Source organism: Crinia signifera, chromosome 4, assembly GCF_055691185.1.
Source record: "Crinia signifera chromosome 4, ASM5569118v1, whole genome shotgun sequence".
NCBI lineage: Eukaryota > Metazoa > Chordata > Amphibia > Anura > Myobatrachidae > Crinia > Crinia signifera.
The window spans coordinates 186,703,485-186,727,976 of record NC_139220.1 but is presented as its reverse complement, the minus strand read 5'-3'; the positions used below and the strand labels follow the sequence as shown (position 1 = coordinate 186,727,976).

At 45.3% G+C, this 24,492-nt stretch overlaps 1 protein-coding gene across 2 annotated transcripts; it reads right to left on the bottom strand.

The window, feature by feature from the left end:
• Positions 1 to 7,496: 7,496 nt before the first annotated feature.
• On the bottom strand, positions 7,497 to 11,617 carry SCO2 (synthesis of cytochrome C oxidase 2). Of its 2 annotated transcripts, none has more exons than XM_083183216.1 (2): positions 11,483 to 11,617; positions 7,497 to 8,408 (listed from the first exon to the last, which is right to left on the bottom strand). In XM_083183216.1, exon 2 carries the CDS (start codon positions 8,405 to 8,407, stop codon positions 7,586 to 7,588), a length of 822 nt encoding a protein of 273 aa, XP_083039342.1. In that variant the 5' UTR covers position 8,408; positions 11,483 to 11,617; the 3' UTR covers positions 7,497 to 7,585. The 2 variants fall into 2 exon arrangements, with proteins under 2 accessions (XP_083039342.1, XP_083039343.1); XM_083183217.1 differs by having other exon boundaries at positions 11,446 to 11,543.
• Between the last annotated feature and the right edge of the window lie 12,875 nt (positions 11,618 to 24,492).

The following is a 24,492-nucleotide window of genomic DNA, read 5'->3' as shown; positions in this document are numbered from 1 at the left end:
TTCCTTTCTTATTCCCTTTTTATAGCAAACTTTGCACCTTTTTTGTGTCCTGCCCTTTCTTGCAGTGGAGGAGATTTCGTTCGGAAAATGCTGCCCTGGTACAATACGGGGGCCAGTACTAGAAGTACTGGGGCCCTCTGCCTGCTGGTTCCCAAATACTAGGCCCTTTATGACTTCCTCTTGATAGTGCATAAATGTCCCCCTCTGGCCGGTAGAACGGAATAGCACGTAAGCGTTATACAGTGCCATCTGGATGATATACACGGCCAGCTTCTTGTACCAGATTTTTGTTTTCCGCAGGGCACTGTACGGCTTCAGTACCTGATCTGAAAGATCCACTCCGCCCATGTACCTATTGTAATCCAGGATACAATTAGGTTTGGAGGTGTGGGTACTGGTACCTCGTACAGGGACGGAGGTGGTACTGTCTCCGTGAATTGTTGTCAGTATAAGGACATCCCTCTTGTCCTTATATTTGACCAACAACATATTTTCGGTGCATATTCCCCTGCTTTCACCCCTTCTCATTACTTGGGCAATGTGCGTTTTTGGGAGGCCTCTTTGGTTCTTGCGCACAGTACCGCAAGCTGCTGTACCTCTTGAACCAAGGGCCTTAAACAGGGGGATGCTGGTGTAAAAGTTATCCACATAGAGGTGATAACCTTTATCCAGGAAGGGGTGCACTAAATCCCAGACAATTTTTCCACTAACACCTACGAGGGAGGGGGGGCATTCTGGCGGTTCAATTCTTGAATCCTTCCCTTCATATACCCTAAACCTGTGAGTGTACCCTGAGGTGCTTTCACACAGCTTATACATTTTTATGCCATACCTTGCCCTCTTACTGGGAAGGTACTGGCGGAATTTAACCCTTCCTTTAAAATGTATAAGGGACTCGTCTATGCAAATGAATTTATCTGGGATGTACATCTCTTCAAATTTGGCACTGAAATGATCAATGACCGGCCTGACTTTGAATAGCCGGTCAAAGGTGGGATCATCTCTGGGTGGGCACTGTGCATTATCGTTGTAATGCAAAAATTTAAGGATCGTCTCAAATCGAGCCCGGGGCATGGCCATACGGTAAAGTGGGGTGCTGTACAGAACATCTGTACTCCAATATTGCCTAATTTCTGGCTTTTTTACTATGCCCATATGAAACACCAGACCCCAAAACGTCATCATCTCTACTGCATCTACAGGGGTCCACCTAGCAAATGATGACGTGGGGTTTTGAGCAATAAACTGCTGGGCATATAAATTAGTTTGGTCCACCATTAAATTTATAAAATCATCAGAGAAAAATAATTTGAAAAAGTCAATTTCTCTGAGACCTGTGGAATCAAATTGGATTCCTGGCATGGCCAAAAACTCAGGAACCTGGGGCTCAAAATTGTCTGGTGGTGGGGTCCATACGAGATCAATTATTGGGGGGGTCTCAGCTGCTCTACGGGGGCGTCTTTGAGGGGGTCCCTCATCACCAGAGGAGGAAGAGGAGCTTAAGGCGAATCCTTCAAATTCCCCGCTTGCATCACTGGCTGTGTCAGAGTCAGAAGCAAGCATGGCATATGCCTCCTCCACTGAATACATTCTTCTGGATGACTGGGATGACATTTGGGATGACATTTGGGATGACATTTGGGATGCCATTTTTATTTTTGTGTTACTGGTAGTGAAATGTTTCAACACGTGTATAGTGTAGGGGGGGTACAAACTTTATTTCAACCAGGGGGGTATGTAGTGTGTAGTGTGTATGTAATGCAGAAAAAAAAAAATACTTTATACAAAAAAAAAAAAATGAAGGGGTTAAAAAAAAAAAAAAATTGAAGGGGTTAAAAAAAAAAATTGAAGGGGTTAAAAAAAAAAAAAAAAAGGTCCTGCGCCAAAAATTGAGCACAGATGTTGGTCAGTAACGTCCGTCACTGAACAGCGCTCAAAGGCAACAGGAATTTGATCAAAAAAAAAAAAAATAGATCAACCCTGTGCCGAAAAAGATGATCAGTGATGTACGTCACTGATCAGCGCACAGCGGCCACAGGACACCCCCAAAATCACAGTGTGTGTAAAAAAAAAATTAAAAAAAGACCCCACAGCGCACACAAAAAAAAAAGGTGATCAGTGATGCAACACTGATTACCAGTGAGGGGCAGCAGGTGCACAACCTTTGGTGCAACTGACAGTGCAACTGGCAGGTATATATAAAAAAAAAAAAACCTCTGCACCCCTAAAAAGTTGCTGATCACCTCAGATATAGTGATCAGCACAAAAGGCGGGGGCAGCAGACACAAAATTTAGCACTCTCTATCACTCTCTGTCACTATCTCTCTCTATCTCTCTATCTCTCACTATCTATCACTCTATGACACTGCAGCAGCAGCACTGACAGTTATATATATGAAAAATAACCCCTGCACCCCCAAAAAGTTGCTGGGGGTGCACAAAAGGGGGGCAGCAGACACAAAATATAGCAGTCTCTATCACTCTCTGTCACTATCTCTCTCTATCTCTCTATCTCTCACTATCTATCACTCTATGACACTGCAGCAGCAGCACTAACAGGTATATATATATATAAAAAATACCCTGCGCCCCCAAAAAGTTGCTGATCAGTTAATTTATACTGATCAGCACAAAAGGGGGGGCAGCAGTCAGTTATATAAAAAATATATAGCACGATCTGTCACTATCTCTCTATCTCTCTCTATCTCTCTCTATCTCTCTCTATCTCTCTATCTATAACTCTATTACACTGCAGCAGCACAAAATATAGCACTCTCTGTCACTAGGCCTCTCTATCTCTCTCTCTCTATCTCTCTCTCTCTAACTCGATGACACTGCAGCAGCACAACACAGCACAACACAGCACAGGATGTCACAAGATGAAGCAAGATCCCAAGCAGTGATCAGGTAAGTATTGAGCAAGGTTCTGGTCAGTAAATGGCGACAGCTGGGCACGGTGACCGCACTGCACGCTATTCCAGACCGGAATGGCGTCTGCAGTGTAGTCCCCGTTAGTTTAAACCCCCCTCCATGGCTGTGATTGGTCCGTCGGTCCGACGGACCAATCACGGCCTTTGGGGGCGGGCGGGGTGAGGTGGGGTGACACCAGTGTCACCCTTACACCCCGCGGTGATTGGTGCTGTACTTTACAGCACCAATCACCTCCGATCCCGTGTCACCGGCGAACGTTATTCGCCGGTGACACAGAAAACGCTGTAATTGGCTGTTCACACTGAACAGCCAATCACAGCGATCGCCGACGGGGGGGCTGCATCGCAGCCCCCCCTGGGCATGCAGGGACATGTCTGCTGTCAGGGACAGCAGACATTGTCCCTCTGTCACTGCGTCTCTAGACGCAGTGACAGTTAGAAGTCATGACGTATATATACGTCATGTGTCGGGAAGTACTTCCCGGCCATGACGTATATATACGTCAAATGTCGGGAAGGGGTTAAACATTAACAGATATATAAACATATCTATAAATTGGTATTATTACCAAGGTATTGTATTATTACCAAGGACAGATACAGTACCTGGATAATTCTTATTTAGAATAGTAATATATCCCCACTTAACATTATTTTTATAGTAGTCCTCTTCTGTTACCCACTATTGGTACCCCACTGACAGAAAACCTATATAATAAACCATATATTGCTGTTCCATAGTGTGATATTGTAATATTTCATATAACTATGAATCTCCTCCCCCTACAGCGAGCCAGGACACGAATCCCAGACCACACTGTAGACATGACAAATATAACAGTCCATTCCAGGTATTCCCTACAATTTATATACACACGCCCTAACTCCCTATTGAGTCGTCCTATATACTATTCATCTCAATGGTGTCATTAAGACCCTAGGGGACTAATGTTCTCAATCTAAAAATCCAGAACGCCTATCTTCTACATAGCTGCGCACATCTATCTCCCCCCTAGAGGTGTAAGGGGGGGGGGGGGGGGGGGAGATAGATATGAGCAATTATGTATAAGAGAGGCAACGCATAAAAGGCAGATGCTATGGGGTATCCAGCTGAGGAAGCCGCTGAATAAACTTTAGGCGGAGAAACGCATATTGGAGCCTGACTTAGCCCGGTATTGCCTCCTGGAGTCACTGCCGAACCAGCTGCTGTATATACCCCACGTTTGGGGGATTTCCTTCCACAGGAGCCATTAAGGATGCAATAGGATATGACAGGCGCAACTGCCACCCGTGACCACTAGGAGACTCCCAATTGGGCTGCTAATAGAATAAAGATGACCATGGAGAAGCTGTCGATGGAGCCTTGATAAAGCCTGCTTAGACTGGAGGAAACACATGTCGGCATGTTCAGAGCTAGAGTTATAGAGTTAATGCTGCCAGATGCATAATTTTGCTTAAATATGATCAATTGATATGTGTTTGATCTAGGATGTGATAGGAGACCTGTTTGTATTTTTAGGTAGTAGAAGCAGACATAGATTTAACCTCTTAACTACCTGTTAGCCTGATAAGAAAGTCACCAAATACAAATGGTTGGCAAATAATAATAAATTGCGCACCCAAAGTAAAAACATGTTGAATCACTGTCTTGATAAAGACAGACTCATTACGTGATCAGGTCTCTTAACTGCAATGAATTATGTTACATTTGTGCAAACACAATCCCAAATCTGCAACATTGTTTAGAACTAGACAAACATTAGCCTGGGCTCTGTGCCAGAAACAGAATCATACACTAGCAATACAGCTACACACAGAGTATAACCAGCGCTATTATCCTTAATTGGAGAGACAAATAAATGGCATAACAAAATCTCTACTTTTAAATGCTATTCTTTGCTCAATTTTCCTAACTTTGCACAATTTTCCCATACACACTATATGTTGTTCTGTCAAAAGTATATGTGATTTTAACCCCTTATTTCCACCATGTCTAACCCATGTTATGTGGCCCTGAGTTTCATCACAATAAAAGAAAAACACACGGGGCATTTTTAAATAAAGATTTATTGATCAATATCGACTAAGGACATCATAGGTGTGCATCCAATTTTGCAACCGCTTTCTTCTCTTCTACCCCATTGTGCCCCAATGGTTGTTGCGATAGCACCACCACCATACAAACAATAAGGTGAAATATATCCCAATACAAGGGATCCAATTAATCAATAAGAGTGCAGACTTGCACTTTCTCACCCCCTGATTCTGTGAGGAGACCTTGAAAATGTGAACTGTTGGTAGCTCTCGAGGACTGGAGTTGGCTACTCCTGGGCTAGGCAATGCATATTTCTACCTCTACTCTAACAAAGGGGATATAGTTGCAAAAAAAGTATGTGAATCCTTTGAAATTACCTGAATTTGTGAATAAATTGGCCATAAAATGTGTTCTTTATCAAAGTCACAAAAATATACAAACACAGTCTGCATAAACGAATACCACACAAACATATGTTCTTATTGAACACACCATGTAATCATCCCCAGTGCAAGGTGGACAAAGTATATGAACCACCTAGCCTAATGACTTCTCCAAGAGCTAATTGGAGTCAACCAACCTGGAGTTTAATCCGACGAGATTGGAGGTGTTGGTTAAAGCTGCTCTATAAAAAAAAAAACACCAGTTTTGAGTTTGCGATTCTCAAGAAGTATTGCCGGTACTTGTGTAGTTTCACGACGCCAGTATGGCACCGTACGTCTGAGTCCCCTTGCGGGGCTCGGTGGCTCGCTATGCTATCTAAAGTCAACTCCATGCCAACATGGATAGTGGGGGTATGAACTATCCATGTTGGCATGGAGTTAAGTTAGTTTATTTTAGATAGTTTGCCGAGCGTACAAACCGGCCATGCTGGCGCCGTGAAACTACACAAGTACCATATTGTCTGATGTGAACCATGCCTTGCACAAAAGAGCATTCCGAAGACCTACGATTAAGAATTGTTGACTTGCATAAAGCTGGTAAGGGTTACAAAAGTATCTCTGTCACCAGTCCACGGTAAGACACGTTCTCTATAAATGGAGAAAATTGTGGCAAGGTTGAACTTTAGTGAGAGCTTCAGATCAACCCGTGGCCAGTAATGATTCAGCCCTGGCATAGAAATCAGAGGATCTGTTTCCAGGGGCATGTATACATGTAAAAATGACACATGGTCCCCTGGAGCTCCCCCAACAGTAACAAAGCTCATGTGGGCTAGTGCAGGTGTGTGTGATGCACAGCACAAGGCATTTGACCGTAACCCCTGAATGGAGGGAAGATGCTCACACACCTGCCCCCTCACCCACCACCCATACAGCAGAGTTTGGTGAAACAGCAGAGCTTGGTGAAACATCTGATCCGGAGAGGGCTTCTATGAGCAGTCAGTGGGGAGAGTGGTGACCCTCTCACACTGATGTGTCTGCTGACGATCATGGAATCCAGTGGAGGATTCCCCCCCCCCCCCCCCCCCCTATTAGTTCTGTTGTGGCACCACAAGAACCAGCGAGCCCATTAATGTCGTACTTGCTGAGACTTATGGTTCTCCAAGTCCCTGCATGCAGTGGGACCTTGACAAGACTGAAGTCCATGTGCAGAGAGAGTTAAATTTGGGTGGGGTGTGCTGAAACTGAAATCTAAATTGCAGTGTAAAAATAATGCAGCCAGTATTTACCCTGCACAGAAACAAAATAACTCACACAAATCTAACTCTCTCTCTATACATGTTACATTTGCCCCACCTGCAGTGCACATGGTTTTGCCCATTTTCCGAACACCTTTGTACTGAGCTCAGATCTGAATAAGGCCCAAGGTGTGGTGATTCAAATGTTTTTTTTTTTTATTTGGTTCATGTATTTGCATATTGCAAGTTCCTTTAGACAGGGCAATATGCAAATGTTTGTTCCATCCCCAGACGGCCATTGTTTTTCGCACTTGTCATGCCCATCAGCAAAGGGTTTGGCTGCACAAAGCTGCTAAACCAGACTAAAGTATGGGGCACGGCCTGAAAAACGTGTGAAAAGCTAAACGGGACAAGCAGAAATAATGGATGCCCGCAGCATGCACACCCGATTGGAGCAACAATTGAATTGCTTTGTCGGGCGCAAGATGCACAAACAAAATTTGAATCGACTCAAGGACTTCAGAAATACACAAATAACACTAACAATGATGTTTATGAAAATCTGTAGGACATGAAGTAGCAATGTGCAAGTATTTGCAACTACACCAGAGGTTCCATAATGTGGTTCTCAAGGCACACCACCGGTCAAGGTTCTAAGTAACTCCATAGCTCAGCACAGATTGTTACATCAAATTGACCGAGGTACTAATAAAGTCACCTGTGGCCAAGCATGGATAAGCTTAAAACCTGGACTGTTGGGGTGCCTTGAGGACCGCGTTTGAGAACCTCTGAACTGAAACAAGAAACAGATAATTACTAGGAGTGAGGTTTATTTCAGGTTTTAAAATTGAAATAGAAAAAAAAACAAATTAATCTGATTATATTGGTGCAAACTGATTAGACAATTGTAGTCCTTTAAATTATAATAAGGTTTTATTCCAGATAGCACAGTTAAGCAGCGGAGTGTTTAAGTGGGAAAACAAATGAGTATTTATGATGAGGTTAGCTGAATATTGATTTGTAGGCATTCATGTGTCGTTTTACACTTTCTGCAATTTCCTCCTCATTTTTACTACGGTTATAGTAATCTGTGAATAATCCATCAGGATTTAGCAAGTATATGAGGATTGTGTGATCAATGATGTAGTCATTATCTTCATCGCGAGGACCTGCATTAAAGTACACTCGATATGCTTTAGCTACAGCCTTCACCTGCTCTTCGGTGCCTGTCAGCCCTTTGAGCCGGGGGTGAAATTCACTGACATACTTTGCTAGTGCTTCCACACCATCACGCTCTGGATCCACTGTAATGAAGACAGGCAAAACAGGTGGCAATATGGGGTCATTATCCAGCAAGGACACAGCAGAACTTAACTTTTGCAATTCATCTGGACAGATGTCGGGACAATGTGTAAAGCCAAAGTACATCAATACCCAACTTCCTCTTAAGTCCTTTTTAGAGCAGGGCTGACCCTTATGGTCAATAAGACTGAAGTCTCCCTGACCAACTGCCAGGGTACGAAGCTGTTGAATGCGCTCCAGCTTTTTCTTCTCTCGTTTCTCCCAACGGAAATAACTCCAAACACCGATTGCTGCTCCACCAATAATGCAGCTCACAAGCAACCTCGTTCGCAATGGAACAGGAGCCTTTGAGGGTCCTGACTGCTGGCTTTTCAGTAATGGGGGAGAAGTGAATAACTTTCTTCCAGGAACTGCACATTTTATTTGGTTACACTTTGAATAGAAAATCAATGAATTTGTTGTTTTGTGATTTTGGAAAGGACACAGAGACCATTTGTAAATTTGTTGTATGTTCCGTAACATCCTATGAATAAGAACAAATATTTATTATATTTTACAGAATCATTTATCTGAGGAAATTATACACTTTTTTTTTAGGTTGCATTATAAAGCTGTAACCATGAAAAAGCAAAATGTCAGATTTTCTTGATTTTAATATTAAAATATATCCTGGTTATTAACCATGGCACAAAAGTGCTGAAGTAGTGAGTAGTTTTATGTATATAAATATGTATATGAATGTGGGAGTGGCACAGCATAAATGAAGTGCAGTGAATGTTATATTACATAACATACTATAGTCTTCACTGCAATTTAGCCACTTATGACTGAGTTAGACATGGATGGTGCAAATATTATTTGCTGTGTACACAGGTATTATTATAAACAGCTGCACTGTTGCAGGATAATTAATTCTAATGCTATAGAAACAATATGCTGTTCCTACCCTATTAATATGTGCAGGAAAACGTACAATGTTGATCTACAATTATGGTGGTACTTGTTTCCTAGCACGGCCACAACGATCATGATCGTGGGCATCGTGAGGAAAAATCGGGGGCATCGCGACCATCGCAAGCACTAAAATATTGGGTGCGATGGTCGCGACGCGATGCCCGCGATTTCCCAATAGGGAACAATGTTAAATGGCTCAATTTAGCCGCGATGCCCCCGATTTCCCATAGGAAACAATGTTAAATGGGTCAATTTACCCAAATCATCATAGGGAACAATGTTAAATGGGCCATAAACCCCCCAAAACACCCCTGAACAGTGAAATGTCCCCCCAAAAGTATTTTACGCCACCCCACGATCAACGCGAACCCGAAGCGTGGCGAGCGCAGCGAGCCCGCGAGGGGCGGCGGTACGCGTCCTCCGACCTTTTCATACCCCCACTATCCACGTCGGCGTGGAGTTGAGAATAGAATAGTGTGGCGAGCGCAGCGAGCCCCGCGAGGGGACGCGGATACCTGTGAAGCCCGCGAAGGGACGCGTTTACCTGTGAAGGTATCCGCGTCCGCTCGCCTCGCTGCGCTCGCCACACTATTCTATTCTCAACTCCACGCCGACGTGGATAGTGGGGGTATGAAAAGGTCGGAGGACGCGTACCGCTCGCCACGCTTCGGGTTCGCGTTGATCGTGGGGTGGCGTATACTACTTTTGGGGGGACATTTCACTGTTCTGGGGTGTTTTTGGGGCTTTCTGGCCCATTTACCATTGTTCCCTATGATGATTTGGTGAAATTGAGGTATTTAACATTGTTCCCTATGAGAAATCGGGGGCATCGCGGGTACATTGAGCCATTTAACATTGTTTCCTATGGGGAAATCGTGGGCATCACGTCTGGACCATTTAAGCCTTTTTTAGCCGCATACGACGCGACCGACGCGATTTTGAATTTTTTCAATGCATTTCAATGGGAAAATCGGGGGCATCGCGTCGGTCGCGTCGTATACCACTAAAAATGACACCCGATGGCCGCGCTAGGAAACAAGTACCATTATGGTCAAAAATATGTGTGGCCAGACATTGCAATGATGTTCTGGCCCTACAGTTACTGGTAATGGTGAATTATTGTACATATGTCCAGACTGACACCCACTACCACTGATTTCATAGTGAACCATAATACATTGGTGGGTCTTTGCATTGTTAAGACTTTCCACTGGAATGCATGAAGTTAAAAATAAAAAGCAAATGCCAAAGTTATGTTCCGTTTTGTCAGTTCCACTGTGGTCTCCTATGGAAATATATATACACATTGTACTCCTCAGCTTGTTAGAAACAAGGCAAAGGTTTGTCAAATCCCATCACGCAAATCTTCTAATTTACAAGCCAACTTGGAAGAATAAAGCCAAATGCTGGGTACCACAGTAATGCATTTGCTTAAACATACGAATGAAACCTATACAGTAGCAACTTCAGAGTACTAATTTCACAAGTGCCAGCCAACCCTGATTTGCAGGGACTCTCCCAGGTATGAAGTTTTCTGGAAGGGATGAATTAAATAGTTTCCTCTCCCCCCACAGCTTCCATTTAAAGCAGTGGTTCCCAACCCTGGTCCTCAAGTACCCCCAACAGTGCATGTTTTCCAGGTCACCCGGCAGGTGCACTCATTCAGGCACATTTGAAACGATCCACAGGTGGAGCTAATTATAGCAATTGTGATTCTGTGTGGAGACCTGCAAAATGTGCTGTTGGGGGTTCTTCAGGACCAGGGTTGGGAACCACTGATTTAAAGTGTCGTGATATTCAATTGTTTGTGCATTCGGACACAAGTATTACTGACAGGGGCGGATTTAGGAATGAGGGTGCCCCATAGTACAACAATAATGTTCACCCCCCCGCCTAATTGTATTATTTTTATTGATTACTTATAAGCCCTCATTTGATAACAGCCAATATAATGGGATTTATAAAAAAAAGCCACCAACTGTGACATGTTCTTTTATTATGAATACATATTTACTAAGTAGGACAGTTACAGGGGCAGTATCTGCATGTCCCATCAATTTACACTCTATTTAAGGTGGAATATAGTACAGTATAGTGGATATTTTGCAGTTATTGGTACATTTTGGGCTGACAGTACTATCACAGGCATCCAAACATGTGCCGCCTCTAGGCGGCACTGATTACTGAGCACCCCTAGGCGGCACTGATTACTGAGCACCCATTTGTTATCACACATCCACCCAAATGCACCAGGTAAATCGGGTGCAATTCCCAGGATTTGTGCTTAACCCCAGATTGTTAAAATCAATATATACTATGCTGAATGTAAAAATCTTCTAAAACTTCATATATATTATATAACAGTGTTACTGCTATTCCAGGCACTGTAGCCCCACTGACACCCATCTACCACCTATCAGGTGTGTAATGGCCATGGGGACACTGTGTAAAGGTGGTACCGCGTTGTCCCCTCGTTTTCTTTGCCCTCTGCTGCCAGGGTGACACAAACACCACATTTACAATGGAGACACTGGAAATAATGGTATGTGGCCGCATAAACAGAACCTACAGAACGGCACAACATAAATAACTTTACAAAGATAAACCTGCAAAAGAGACCGCCGCCCGCGTTATAGTACACACCTCCTGCTCTCTCAGCTTCCTATTCCGGTTATTATTAAATGTTTGGAGAGAGGTTAAAAGAAAGGTAACTTTCTCGGTTTACGCATCGCGCTATTCTATACATAGCTATTTTTTATGAGAGCTGTCTTATTTCCATACATAAAGAACTGCGGAGGTGGCCATTTTCTCGCAGACCAATATGCTATAAAGCACTCTTATTTAGCTAAGGGAATATGGCTACTGTAATGGAGGCAGAAATTGAAAATACATTTTGGTCTCTTGTCTCCTGCAGAGACGTCATTGTCCGAGACCGTGCTGCTGTGTTTTGCAGCAGCCTGGCCCGCGTTGGCCACTACGGCAGTAGAGAGGCGGGGTCGGGTGAGGGTGACGCAGGGTGGAGAGGTGAGAGAGAGGGGGGGAGAGAGAGAGGGGGAGAGAGAGAAAGAGAGGGGGAGAGAGAGAGAGAGTCTAGCTCTAGTGTCTGTCACCCGGATAACCAAACAAGCAGCCAATATTATACGCAGCTGCGTAATAAACTTAATCTTATATTGGGTATATAGCTGCCCATCAGAGATCCATTCAGTGCGTGGAATAGTATTTCTATATAAATAACTATCATATATTAATTATTATTACATTTTGGGTGGCTCGATATACAAATGATTGCACATACCCTCCAACATCTCTTGGCGAAAAAAGAAAAAAAACAGTGCAGAAAAGGCTAGGGGGCATGACCACAGTAAGGATGGACATCGCATTTCGATCTTTCACTACCATCAATGTTTTGTTTCAATGGTAGTAGTTTTACCATTCGATGCCATGATTCTGATGTTTACCACCATCGAATGGTAAACATTTGATGGTGTTTTAAATGTTCCTGCCCATAGCCAGCCACTCTGCAGTGCTACTGCTTCTGCGCAGGCTAGGCCTTGTGGTAGATGTTTACAGAGGGGGGAGGAGCTGCCTGTCACCGCTACAGAATAAGGTAAAGGGAGGAGCCGCTTGTCAAGCGCTGCGGCTAAAAACAGCACAATCGGTACTGGTGTTTTTAGCCAGTACAGACTGTTAAAAAAATGGTACTGTACCAGCTAAATCTATACAGTTGGAGGCTATGAGATTGCAAAAATCATGTCAAAAGTGAAAGAGGAAAGTCAGTATAACCTTTACTTCCTGATTGGGAACATCATGTGCCATCCTGTTATTACTGCATCACTGCACATTTTAGTGTAGTATTTTTGTAGCAGGATCTTGTTTACAGAAGTGGCATATTTCTTGGTAAACGGTCATTGGGTCACCAGCATGTTGGTCAACACCATTAGATCGACATGCATTTAGATTGACTAGGTCAACAGGGTCATTAGGTCGACATGGGTTAGGTCGACAGTCAAAAGGCCGACATGGGGTTTTTCCAATTTTTTTGGGGGGGTAACGTGCTGACAGGCAGTATTTCATGCCCTACCATCCACTAGGATGTGGTGGGAGAATAAAATAGTATGCCGAGCGTAGCGAGGCACTGTGCCCGATGGGATGAGGTGCCTTGCAGTGGTGCGTTTCAGTGTCCATGTCAACATCCGGGACAAAAAATTAGAAAAAACCCATGTCGACCTAATGACTCTGTTGACCTAACCCATGTCGACCTAGACCATACCTCCCAACAGTCCCGATTTTATCGGGACAGTCCCGATTGTCAGGGCCTGTCCCGCTGTCCCACCCGCGGGCGGCAGTGTCCCGCGGTGTGGGGGAGGCTGTTGGGAGTCCCCCCTGTCAGCTGCTAAGCAGCGGGGAATAAACGCTGTGCGCATGCGCACAGCGTCTATTCCCGCAGCCAGGGGGCTGGGGGCATGGCTAGAGGCTCACAGAGCCTCTGGGTCATGCCCCCATAGCGGGAGAGCCGCGAGTATAGACCACGCCCCAAATTAGGCCACGCCCCCGAAAATTTTGGCACGCCTCCGGCGAACAGCAGCAGCGTCCCGCATCCTAAGATGACAAAGTTGGGAGGTATGCTAGACTCCTGTCGACATCCATGCATGTCGACCATGACTCATGTCGACCTAAATGCATGTCGACCTAATGGTGTCGACCTAATGACTGTTGACCAACATGCTGGTGAGCTAATGATCCATACCCGTTACAACATGAGTATGCTGATTTTAATCAATATGTGATGCATATACAAGAACTTATCAAAATGATCAGATCTAGATTGTTTCATGAATTGGACAGTGTGGCTGGAGTGACCAAAGTGACAGCAAAGGGAAAATGAAACCTTGCAGGACAAATATAAGATTTATTCATAAACAAAGTTCACAAATAGGTTTAGTCAATTTGCATAGATAATATACCGATGTATAATTTTGGGTAAACTGAAGACTTGGAATGGACTTGAAAGTGCTATAACAGTATACTGGTAACAGTGAATAATGACAGGCTTGCAGAAATGAAGAAATAAGTAGACTGTGGTTTAACAGAAGCAGATTAGATCTGCGGTATCAGAGAAGCCTTGCAGAGGCCCGGAAGCTTATCATATCTTACCTTCTATTATGTTGGTTTTCAAAATGTTATTACTAATGCCCTTTGGCATGCTGGGGGTTAAACACCCCCCCCCCCCCTCCCTTGCAGCACCCGAGGGGCATTACTAATTTGATTGAGCAGCTCTCACACTGTTTTATGTGCAAGAGGCATTAGGTGGGACCTGCATTTGGAGGGCAAGCTGGTTCCTGTAGTGCCACAAGGAGGATTAACCCCTTCCCGACATTTGACGTACATTTACGTCATGGTCGGGAAGTACTTCCCGACACATGGCATAAATGTACGTCATGGCTTGTAACTGTCACCGCGTCTATAGACGCGGTGACAGTTAAGAGATGTCTGCTGTCCCTGACAGCAGACATCCCCCCTCGCCGCCCAGGGGGGGCAGGGGTGCCCCCCCCGGTCGGCGATCGCTGTGATTGGCTGTTCAAATCTGAACAGTCAATCACAGCGTTTCCTGTGTTACCGGCGGCTAAGCCGCTCGGTAACACAGAAAACGGTGGTGATCGGTGCAGCACCGATCACCACCGAGCGGCAGCACCCCCCTCCCACCCGCCGGGCACTCACCCGGCAGCAGCAGCAGCTCCAGCGGCTCCACCGCTACGTCCGGAGCGCACGCTGCGCTCCCCTCCTCCCCCCTCCCCCCGCAGCAGCAGCAGCAGCAGCATCATGCTGCTGCTGGAAAAGTGAAAAATAAAATAAAATAAAAAATAATGGGCAAATGTGTATATATATATATATATATATACACACACATATATATATATATATATATATATGTGTGTGTATATATATGTATATATATGTATATATATATATATATATATACACACATATATATATATATATATGTGTGTGTGTGTGTGTGTGTGTGTGTGTGTGTGTGTGTGTGTGTGTGTGCGTATACCGCACCGATCGCCAGCCCCCCCCCCCCCCCTCCCACCCGGCAGCCCCCCTCCCTCCCACCCACCCGGCTGCCGCAGCGCCAGCACCCCTCCCACCCCCCCGCCAGCCGCAGCGCCAGCCCCCCTCCCAAAGCTGGTGACCAAAATGGGGTCACTTGTGGGGGGGTTCCACTGTATTGGTGCTTCGGGGGTCTTGCTAATGCGACATAGCACCCGCCATTCATTCCACCACCAAAAATCACTCCTTCCCTTCTGAGTCCTGCCATGCACCCAACTGGTATTTTTTGGTCACATGTGAGGCATTGCCGTACCCGGGAGAAATTGGGGCACAGATTTTGGGGTGCTTTGTCTCCTTCATTCCTTGTGAAAATTAAAAATTTTGAGCCAGAACTGCATTTTTGTGTAAAAAATTAAATTTTTTTACACAAAAATGCAGTTCTGGCTCAAAATTTTTCATTTTCACAAGGAATGAAGGAGACAAAGCACCCCAAAATCTGTGCCCCAATTTCTCCCGAGTACGGCAATGCCTCACATGTGACCAAAAAATACCAGTTGGGTGCGTGGCAGGACTCAGAAGGGAAGGAGTGATTTTTGGATTTTGCAGCACAGATTCTGGCTGAATGACCCCTGAAGCACCTATACAGTGGAACCCCCCCACAAGGGACCCCATTTTGCAAACTACACCCTTCAGGGAATTCATCAGGGGGTATAGTGTACATTTCAAACCCCCAGGGGTTTCACCAACTTTGATACAACTGGGCAGTGAAAATGAAAAATTACATTTTTTTACACAAAAATGCAGTTCTGGCTCCAAATTTTTCATTTTCATAAGGTACGAAGGAGAAAAAGCACCCCAAAATCTGTGCCCCAATTTCTCCCGAGTACGGCAATGCTTCATGTGTGACCAAAAAATGGCAGGACTCAGAAGGGAAGGAGTGATATTTGGATTTTGCAGCTCAGATTCTGGTGGAATTTTGGTGGGTGCTATGTCGCTTTAGCAAGACCCCCGAAGCACCAATACAGTGGAACCCCCCCCACAAGTGACCCCATTTTGCAAACTACACCCCTCAGGGAATTCATCTAGGGGTATAGCGTACATTTAAAACCCCCAGGGGTTTCACCAATTGTGGTACAACTGGGCTGTGAAAATGAAAAATTACATTTTTTTACACAAAAATGCAGTTCTGGCTCAAAATTTTTCATTTTCACAAGGAATGAAGGAGACAAAGCACCCCAAAATCTGTGCCCCAATTTCTCCCGAGTACGGCAATGCCTCACATGTGACCAAAAAATACCAGTTGGGTGCATGGCAGGACTCAGAAGGGAAGGAGTGATTTTTGGATTTTGCAGCACAGATTCTGGTTGAATGACCCCTGAAGCACCTATACAGTGGAACCCCCCCACAAGTGACCCCATTTTGCAAACTACACCCTTCAGGGAATTCATCAGGGGGTATAGTGTACATTTCAAACCCCCAGGGGTTTAACCAATTTTGATACAACTGAGCTGTGAAAATGAAAAATTAATTTTTTTCATTTTCACAGCCCAGTTGTATCAAAATTGGTGAAACCCCTGGGGGTTTGAAATGTACACTATACCCCTAGATGAATTCCCTGAGGGGTGTAGTTTGCAAAATGGGGTCACTTGTGGGGGGGTTCCTAACTTTTAGCATCTTATGGTGCCTAGAAACCTACATGGTGCCTAAAAAATAATCTCATAAAAAGGAGGCTCCAAAATCAAGTAGGTGCTCCTTCTATTATGAAGCCTGTGGTTTGGTCACCGTGCACACTAGGGCCACATATAGGATATTTATGAAAACAAAAGAATTGGGGGAATCAATTTTTAGTCACATTTCTCTAGTAAAATCTACTGTATTCGTTAGAAAAATGTATTAAAATTGAAACTCTGCAAAAAAAAAGAAATTTTGAAATTTCACCTACACTTTGTTTTAATTCCTGTGAAACACCTAAAGGGTTAACAAACTTCCAAAATGCTGTTTTGAATACTGTGAGGGGTGCAGTTTTTGAAATGGCATCATTTATGGGGGTGTCTCACATACAAGTCCCTCAAAGTCACATCAGAACTGAACTGGTCCCTAAAAAAATCAGTGTTTGAAATTTTCTTGAAAATTTGAGAATTTGCTATTCATATTGTAAGCCTCCTAGTGTCCCAAAAAATTAAAAGGAAGTTGAAATAATGATGTCAACATAAAGTAGACATATGGTCTATGTTAGTTATTCACTATTTTGAGTGGTAAGATTATTTGTCTCACAAGCAGAAAATTTAACATTTTGCAAATCGCAAAATTTTCCATTTTTTTCCGACATTTTGGTATTTTTCACAAAAAAACACAGACTGTATCGACGAAAATTTACCACTAACTTGAAGTACAATGTGTCACGAGAAAACAATCTCAAAATCACTGGGATAAGTAAAAGCAAAAAAAAGTTATCCCCACTTAAGTGAGACATGTCAGATTTGAAAAAAATGGCTGTCAGGAACGCAAAAACTGGCTCTGTCAGGAAGGGGTTAAGGGGTAACTCCTGATAGGCTGGCTCTCAATTTAGATGTATTGGTAAATGCTGTTATCATGTAGCCTTAAGGGCACTACACACAGAGAGATTTGTGCCAGAGATTCATAATGGGAGATTCAGCATGAGAGATATTGGGGATATGCAAATCCTCTTTACCGACAGCATTGAAGAGGGATCACAGCAGAACGTGTCCGACTTTAAAAGCTGTCGGCCCCGTTCTGCCGATAATGGGCGTGGATTGTCGCGATCCTGGCTGCAGATTGACAGCAGTTTACGCAGACACTCCCACTTTTCCACGATCGGCATGCGGGACATTGAATCTTGCCTGCCAATTTGCTGTCGGGCAAATGCAAACGGGTCTGGATCACGGCTGTCAGGAGTGATTGACAGCGGGGATTGCATACCCCCTTAAAATCTGACACAAAAAGTGTTTAGGTGACTTCAGGGGAATAAAAAAAATGCTCAAACTTAAATAATGGGTTTGAATAAAGCCTGGGGAAGTGTCCTCTTCATTTGTCTATAATAGAAAAATAAATAATGTTAAACAATTGCGTGGGGTCCTCCCCATGAGCATGATCAGCTCGGGCAATCTAAACCAGTCCTAGTGGCCTCAGTGAAATAATTAACTGGAAAAGCCACATGGATTCATGCTTCCGATAGCAAAAAGCATTTTACCGCAATTCACATCCCATTAAGTTGTCAATTATGTGAAAACATGCCAATTCGGCCGTTTTTTACTATTAAATGTCACCCATAACCTCTTAAGGTGCCCATACATGATACAATTATTGCATGCATTATGGGCTAGATCGCATTGCATGGGATTTGTATGCAATGTGATCTAGTTCAAAAAGTAAGCGCAGCACATTTGAGCTGTGCATTGGGATGCGCGCATCTCATTGCACACTACAATTATACCATGTATCGGCACCTTCAGGCCCAACAAAGGTCTGTACCTACGAGGATGCGTGGCGTTTTGTTACATTTAGACATTTTTATTGTAGTGTATGTCTCATTTTTATTGCTACTACTATGATGTGTAATGATTACCAAACTGTACAAATAATATACTGTAAATACAAATACTGACAGTAGGACAAAAGGGGAATTTACTGAAACTTGGTAAAAATAAAATAACATTTGTATAGTCACACTATAAAGTAGTTTGAGACTAAAGAACTGCTGGATTTGCATATATTCATTAATAGCAGCTAGAAGATCCATGAACTGGGTAGTATTTTCATTTATTATAGAAATTGGCAAATTGTTCGATAAATATGCAAAATTATATGATGAAACGTTTTAGCTTGTTTTGCAAGAAATAAAAATGATAAAATGGGAAGTGCAACCTGTTGTAATTGTAATAACAACACAAATGATGTGCATGAGTTAATTGAGAATCATATATCAAGTTGAAAAGATAAAGGATCCGTTTGCTAGAGCTCTTCATGAGGTTGCATGATTTTCTTGAAGCGTGGTGAGCGGCGGCGGAACGCGTCCTCCGACGTCTTCATACCCCCACTATCCGCGTCGGTGTGGAGTTGATTTTATATAGTGTGGCGAGCACAGTGAGCCACCGAGCCCAAAGCGTGGCGAGCCCCGTGAGAGGCTACGGATTACTTTACATGTATTACGCGTCCCCTCACGGGGCTTGCTACGCTCGCCACGCTTCGGGGTCGGTGACTCGCTGCGCTCGCCACACTATATAGAATCGACTCCACGCCGACGTGGATAGTGGGGGTATGAAAACGTTGGAGGGCGCGTTCCGGCCCCGATCGCCACGCTTCGGGGTGGCATGGATAGTGGGGGGGGGGGGGGTGGGGTGTGCCTAAACCTCTTTGTATGTAATGTCATCGCACACCCTATAAAATCACATGCGATGCGATTTTGTGGGAGGTGCGATGCGATCCCCTGGGGCATACAGTGCAATGAATAAATTACATAAAAAAATCGTATCGCACGGCACGAAAATGGCCCATGCGATGCGATTTCACTATGTTATCGTACGTAGGAAATCTGGGCGCCGTGCTAGGAAACAAATACCAGGCTTTGCATAACAAGGGAACTGATCAGGGTGGGCAAGTGATCTCATAAGCATGGTCCAAGGCTTTATGTTGCTCTGTACCCACAATGCCTCATCAGCGTGCCACAATATCATGAATTGAGGTCACAAGCAAGTGGGCCTGTGTGGCCTCAGCAGATGGGCCCGTGTGGCCACAGAAGATGGGCCTGTGTGGTAAAAATGTCAGGGCCGATTTTTGGTCCCAGTCCTGCCCTGATGGTGAGAGACAGGATTCAGTTCTGTTTGTCCAATTGTTATGATTGGAAGCATTGGTTTTGGCTCTTAAATTGACCATAAATAATTTGAATTGGTCCTTCACCACCTACCCAGGGCACCACCCCGGGGTGCCACATCACTGTTTGGGCAGACTCGGTTAAGTTATCAGTGGCTGAAATGTTGGCATACAACAGTTTATTGGAAAATCACTGTTATTACTGCTAGTCATTTATGTATTGGTAAAAATTGCCATTTAGCTGATACCAAACATACTCCATCTCCCACTTAAATGTACGGTACTTGTTTCCTAGCACGGCCACCATCGGGGGTAATCGTGTACCTTAACTTAAGGTACACGATTACCCCCAATGGACCCGATTTCCTTTGAAATCAGGTCCATTTTGCCGGCAAAGGCAAAAACGGGTCCATCGCGTCGGTCGGGTGCATTAACATGGCACGCGACGCGACTGACGCGATGCACCCGATTTTCCCATAGGGTTCAATGTTAAAATATTTTTAACATTGTAATCGCATTCATCGCGTCGCTCTTGTGCCATTATAACGGCACAAGATGCGATGGACGCGATTAAGCACATTTTACATAGCTAACAATGGGAAATGGGCCAACATGGCCCATTTCTCATTGTATATGCCCCCCCCCCCATTGTGAACGTCACCCCACGATTGACGCCAACCCGAAGCGTAGCGCGCCTGCGAGGGGCGGCAGTACGCGTCCTCTGACCTTTTCATACCCCTACTATACACATCGGCGTGGAGTTGAGAATATAAAGTGTGGCGAGCGCATCGTGCCCAAAGCGTGGCGAGCCCTGCGAGGGGACGCGTATACTTGTGAAGTTATGCACGTCCCCTCGCCACGCTTCGGGCTCGGTGGCTCGATGCACTCGCCACACTTTATATTCTCAACTCCACGCCGACGTGGATAGTAGGGGTATGAAAAGGTCGGAGGACGCGTACCGCCGCCCCTCGCGGGATCGCTGCGCTCGCCACGCTTCGGGTTGGTGTCAATCGTGGGGTGCCGTTGAGGGGGTTAAAATTGGGGTCTGGGGAGACTTTTACATTGAATCCAATGTAAAATAGGGTCCCAGGGACCCTATTACAATTTCAATCAATGTAAAAATCGGGACCATCGCGTCGGTCGCATCGCATGCGATTTGGTCGCATGCAATGCGATCGATGCGATGCGACCGACCCGATCAACATCGGTGTGGCTGTTCTAGGAAACAAGTACCAAATGTACTTATAAAAAATAAGTCTCTTAAGGAACCTGCAATAATTGGGCTGACTGTTGACTCTGCTTCACATCTTTAAATAACAATGGATTACTATTGTGAAGAATGCCATACAATACAACCAGAGGGAACACCCTCATGTCCTGAATATCCTTCTGTCTCTCTCTCTCTCTCTCTCTCTCTCTCTCTCTCTCTCTCTCCCTCTCTGTCTCTGGGGGTTATTTTGGTTCACTCTTTCTGACAAATTCCTTCTTAGATGGACAAATGCAATGCAGGGGGCAGATGTAAAATGTGAAGAGAGATTTAGATTTGGGTGAGTAATTTTGTTTCTGTGCAGGGAAAATACGGACTGCTTTATTTTTACACTGCAATATAGATCTCACTTTGAACTAAAACCCCACCCAAATCTAACTCTCTCTGCACAAGTAACATCTTCCCCGCCTGCAGTGCACATGGGCCCTTATTGTGATCGGTGCGGCCGGATCCGAATATGCGGCCAGGACCGTGCGTGCGAAACCCCGCCTTCCATACGGATCGCCAACTCCGTCCGTACGCGGTAAGAAGCTGGCCAAACGGACCGCACGTGTATTTTTCACGGAATACGCCTCCTCCATCTCAGGGAACCTCCCTCATCATTCGATGGTCGCAGACCATCGAATGCAGGACCGAGTGGTCCACCAGCTCCCGCAACCTCAGACCACACGGACATTTTTCCGTGCAAAAGCAGGGATCTGGGCGGGCAGCTGACATCCGACGATGTCATATGTCCACCCCTACACGTGCGTCATGGCCACATTACCATACGTACGCCCAGCGTTTGCATGGGAACGCCCATGAAACGCGGGGCGTATTCATATGGTAATGAGCCCAAATAGCCCTTCACGCCCCTCTCCACCCCCTGTTCGAAGTGTTCACATTTCATGCGGGATTTGGCGGGATTTGGCCGTACGCCCCGCTCGCACATGCGCAGAGACGCCTCTGCACATGCGCAGACACAAAACATCGGCGGCACGAACGCACGCGGATATTACCGCACCGATCAGAATAAGGGCCATGGTTTTGACCATCTAAGAAGGAATTTGTCAGAAAAAGTGAACCATAACAGCCCCCTCTGTCTGTCTGTCTGTCTCTCTATCTCCCTCTCCCTCTCCTGTTTACCCCAATATTTGTAGCTAACATTTATTTCCAAAAACTCAACCCTTCTACTCGGATATCTGAACCAGGACTGCTTATTGAAATTAATTGGAGGAGTACCATCAGAGGACGTCACTCAGCTGACACCACTCCACAGGGCAACACCCAACCACTTTTGATGCAGGACTCCCACCAATTGTGAGTGGTTTACCAAGACTGTCCTTTTCACTATTTACCTCCGTGCATTTGCAAACAGCACTTTTAAGTCCGATATAGGAACAAGATCTATTTCCCATACTCTCAATTCAGTCTTTTCAAGTAGTTCCACGTGCTAATTTTTTTATTTAATTATGTATTAATAACTGTGTATATTTTAATTTACAGGGTGTGTGATAATTGGTGTACTCCACAAAAGTGCAGTTTATTCCTCTATGCTTATATCCGGAAAGGAGTTCCTCCCCCTAAAACGCTAGGCCATACTGTACCTGTGTTTTCCTTGCTACTCCCAAGATTTTATTCTTTGGGCACGCCTAACATTTTTCTTAACACTCCCATTAAAAAGTCGGTTTCCTCCCCAGACGCTGGTTTCCTGTCATCTTGCAAGCGGCTAGCAATGATATTCGGGTGCTGTGCGAATTCACAAAGCAGCAATCAGGTCTAAATTAAGCTCTATAAGTACTTAGAGGTATCTAGACAGATTGTGGCGACCACCTCCACTCCACAAACGCCAAACACCATAACATACCTCCCAACTTTGGCAGCCCAGCAGGCTGGGGATTTTTTGGGGTGTGGCCTAATCTGGAGGCGTGGCCTATATTCACGGCTCACCCGCGAGGCCAAGCCCCCATTTTGCCGCTATGGGGGCATGACTCAGAGGCTCTGTGAGCCTCTTGCCATGCCCCCAGCCCCGGGGCAGCGTTTATTCCCCGCTGCTTAGCAGCTGACAGTGGGGACTCCCAACAGCCCCCCCACACCGCGGGACACTGCCGCCCGCGGGTGGGACAGCGGGACAGGCCCTGACAATCGGGACTGTCCCGCTAAAATCGGGACTGTTGGGAGGTATGCCATAATCTGTGCGAATGTCCAAATATATGCTGCTGACTAGTGAGCAGCTTAATCAAAATGTCACTGGTGCCTTGTTAATAACAGGTCATAAAACTCTGAGCGTCTGATGCTCCCGCCATACTTTTACCCCTAAAGAGACTAAGAAACCCCACCCCCTTAAACGTCCTCCATCCCTCCCTTCCCTTTCCACCTGCTCCCCTTTTTCCTGGAATAACCAAACAGAGTCATTTATTTATGGCGAATTAAAGGTCACATTTATTAATCAGATTACCAATATAATCTTAATCACTTAGGTGGCAAAGAAAGCACTGCGGTCCATCAGCCCTCGAACGTAGCTGAATCAAGCCGACCGTGGGGGGGGGCCCATGGACCCTTTCTCACAACTGAAACCGGTAACCGACCTGGGTCCCCAACTTGCCCCCACCCCGACGCCAGGCCTTTGGAGATCTGCCCCCCCTTTATTGGGTGCCTCCGCTTCCTGGCGCCACACTTTGGCTGGCCCGCAGGTACTTCTGCCCCGTTAAGACAATCTCTGCTATAACTAGAAGCTTCTTGGATGTTGCTCCTTCTTCGTCCAAGGGTGGGTGGGTGGGTGGGACAATCCTTTGTGCATCACTAGTTGCTATTTCTGATCCTCCCCCCTATACCTGTCCTGTTCTTAAGTATGGGTATACGCCCCCGGGGAGGGGCCTGCTCCCAATAGCTCTATCCTACCTTCCCCCTACTTTCCTCCCCCTATCTCTTCTCTGCTATCTTCTTGCCCCTTTCCTAATACCAGCAAGACAATGGGGCACACCTCCTGGCTTTGGGAGCCCAGACTAATAGTTTATGGTCTCTCCCGGCTAGTCGCCGCTCGCTCCTATTTGCCGTGCAACAAGCAACACACCTGTGAAACGTTAGTCCAAATACCGGCACTCCTGGGTTTTTCTTATTGCTCCTGTGTCAGGTGCTCTCCAGATGGCCACAGCAAACATATGTTATAGCATATGCAATAAGTATCAATGTGGTAGCCGGCAGAGAGGGGCAAAAACGGGCGGCGGATGTTAGAACATACTGTAGCGGTATGTGTCTTTAGCAACGTTTCAGATATTTAACATGCTTTTGTTGAATGGTGATATCAAACAAGGGAACAACCCTAAATAGCACACTCACCCAATTAGAGTCGTGCAACAGGTTTGATTCCAGCTAGTGTACTATACACAGTGGCAGAGGAGGGGGGCTGCCATTATGCTGGCCCCCCTCCGGTGCTCCTGTTGCTGTGCTCCCCACTGCTGCCGCAACTGAATCCTGGCCGCCGGTCCCCTGCACTGGGCCAGCGCATGCGCAGTAGCTTCTT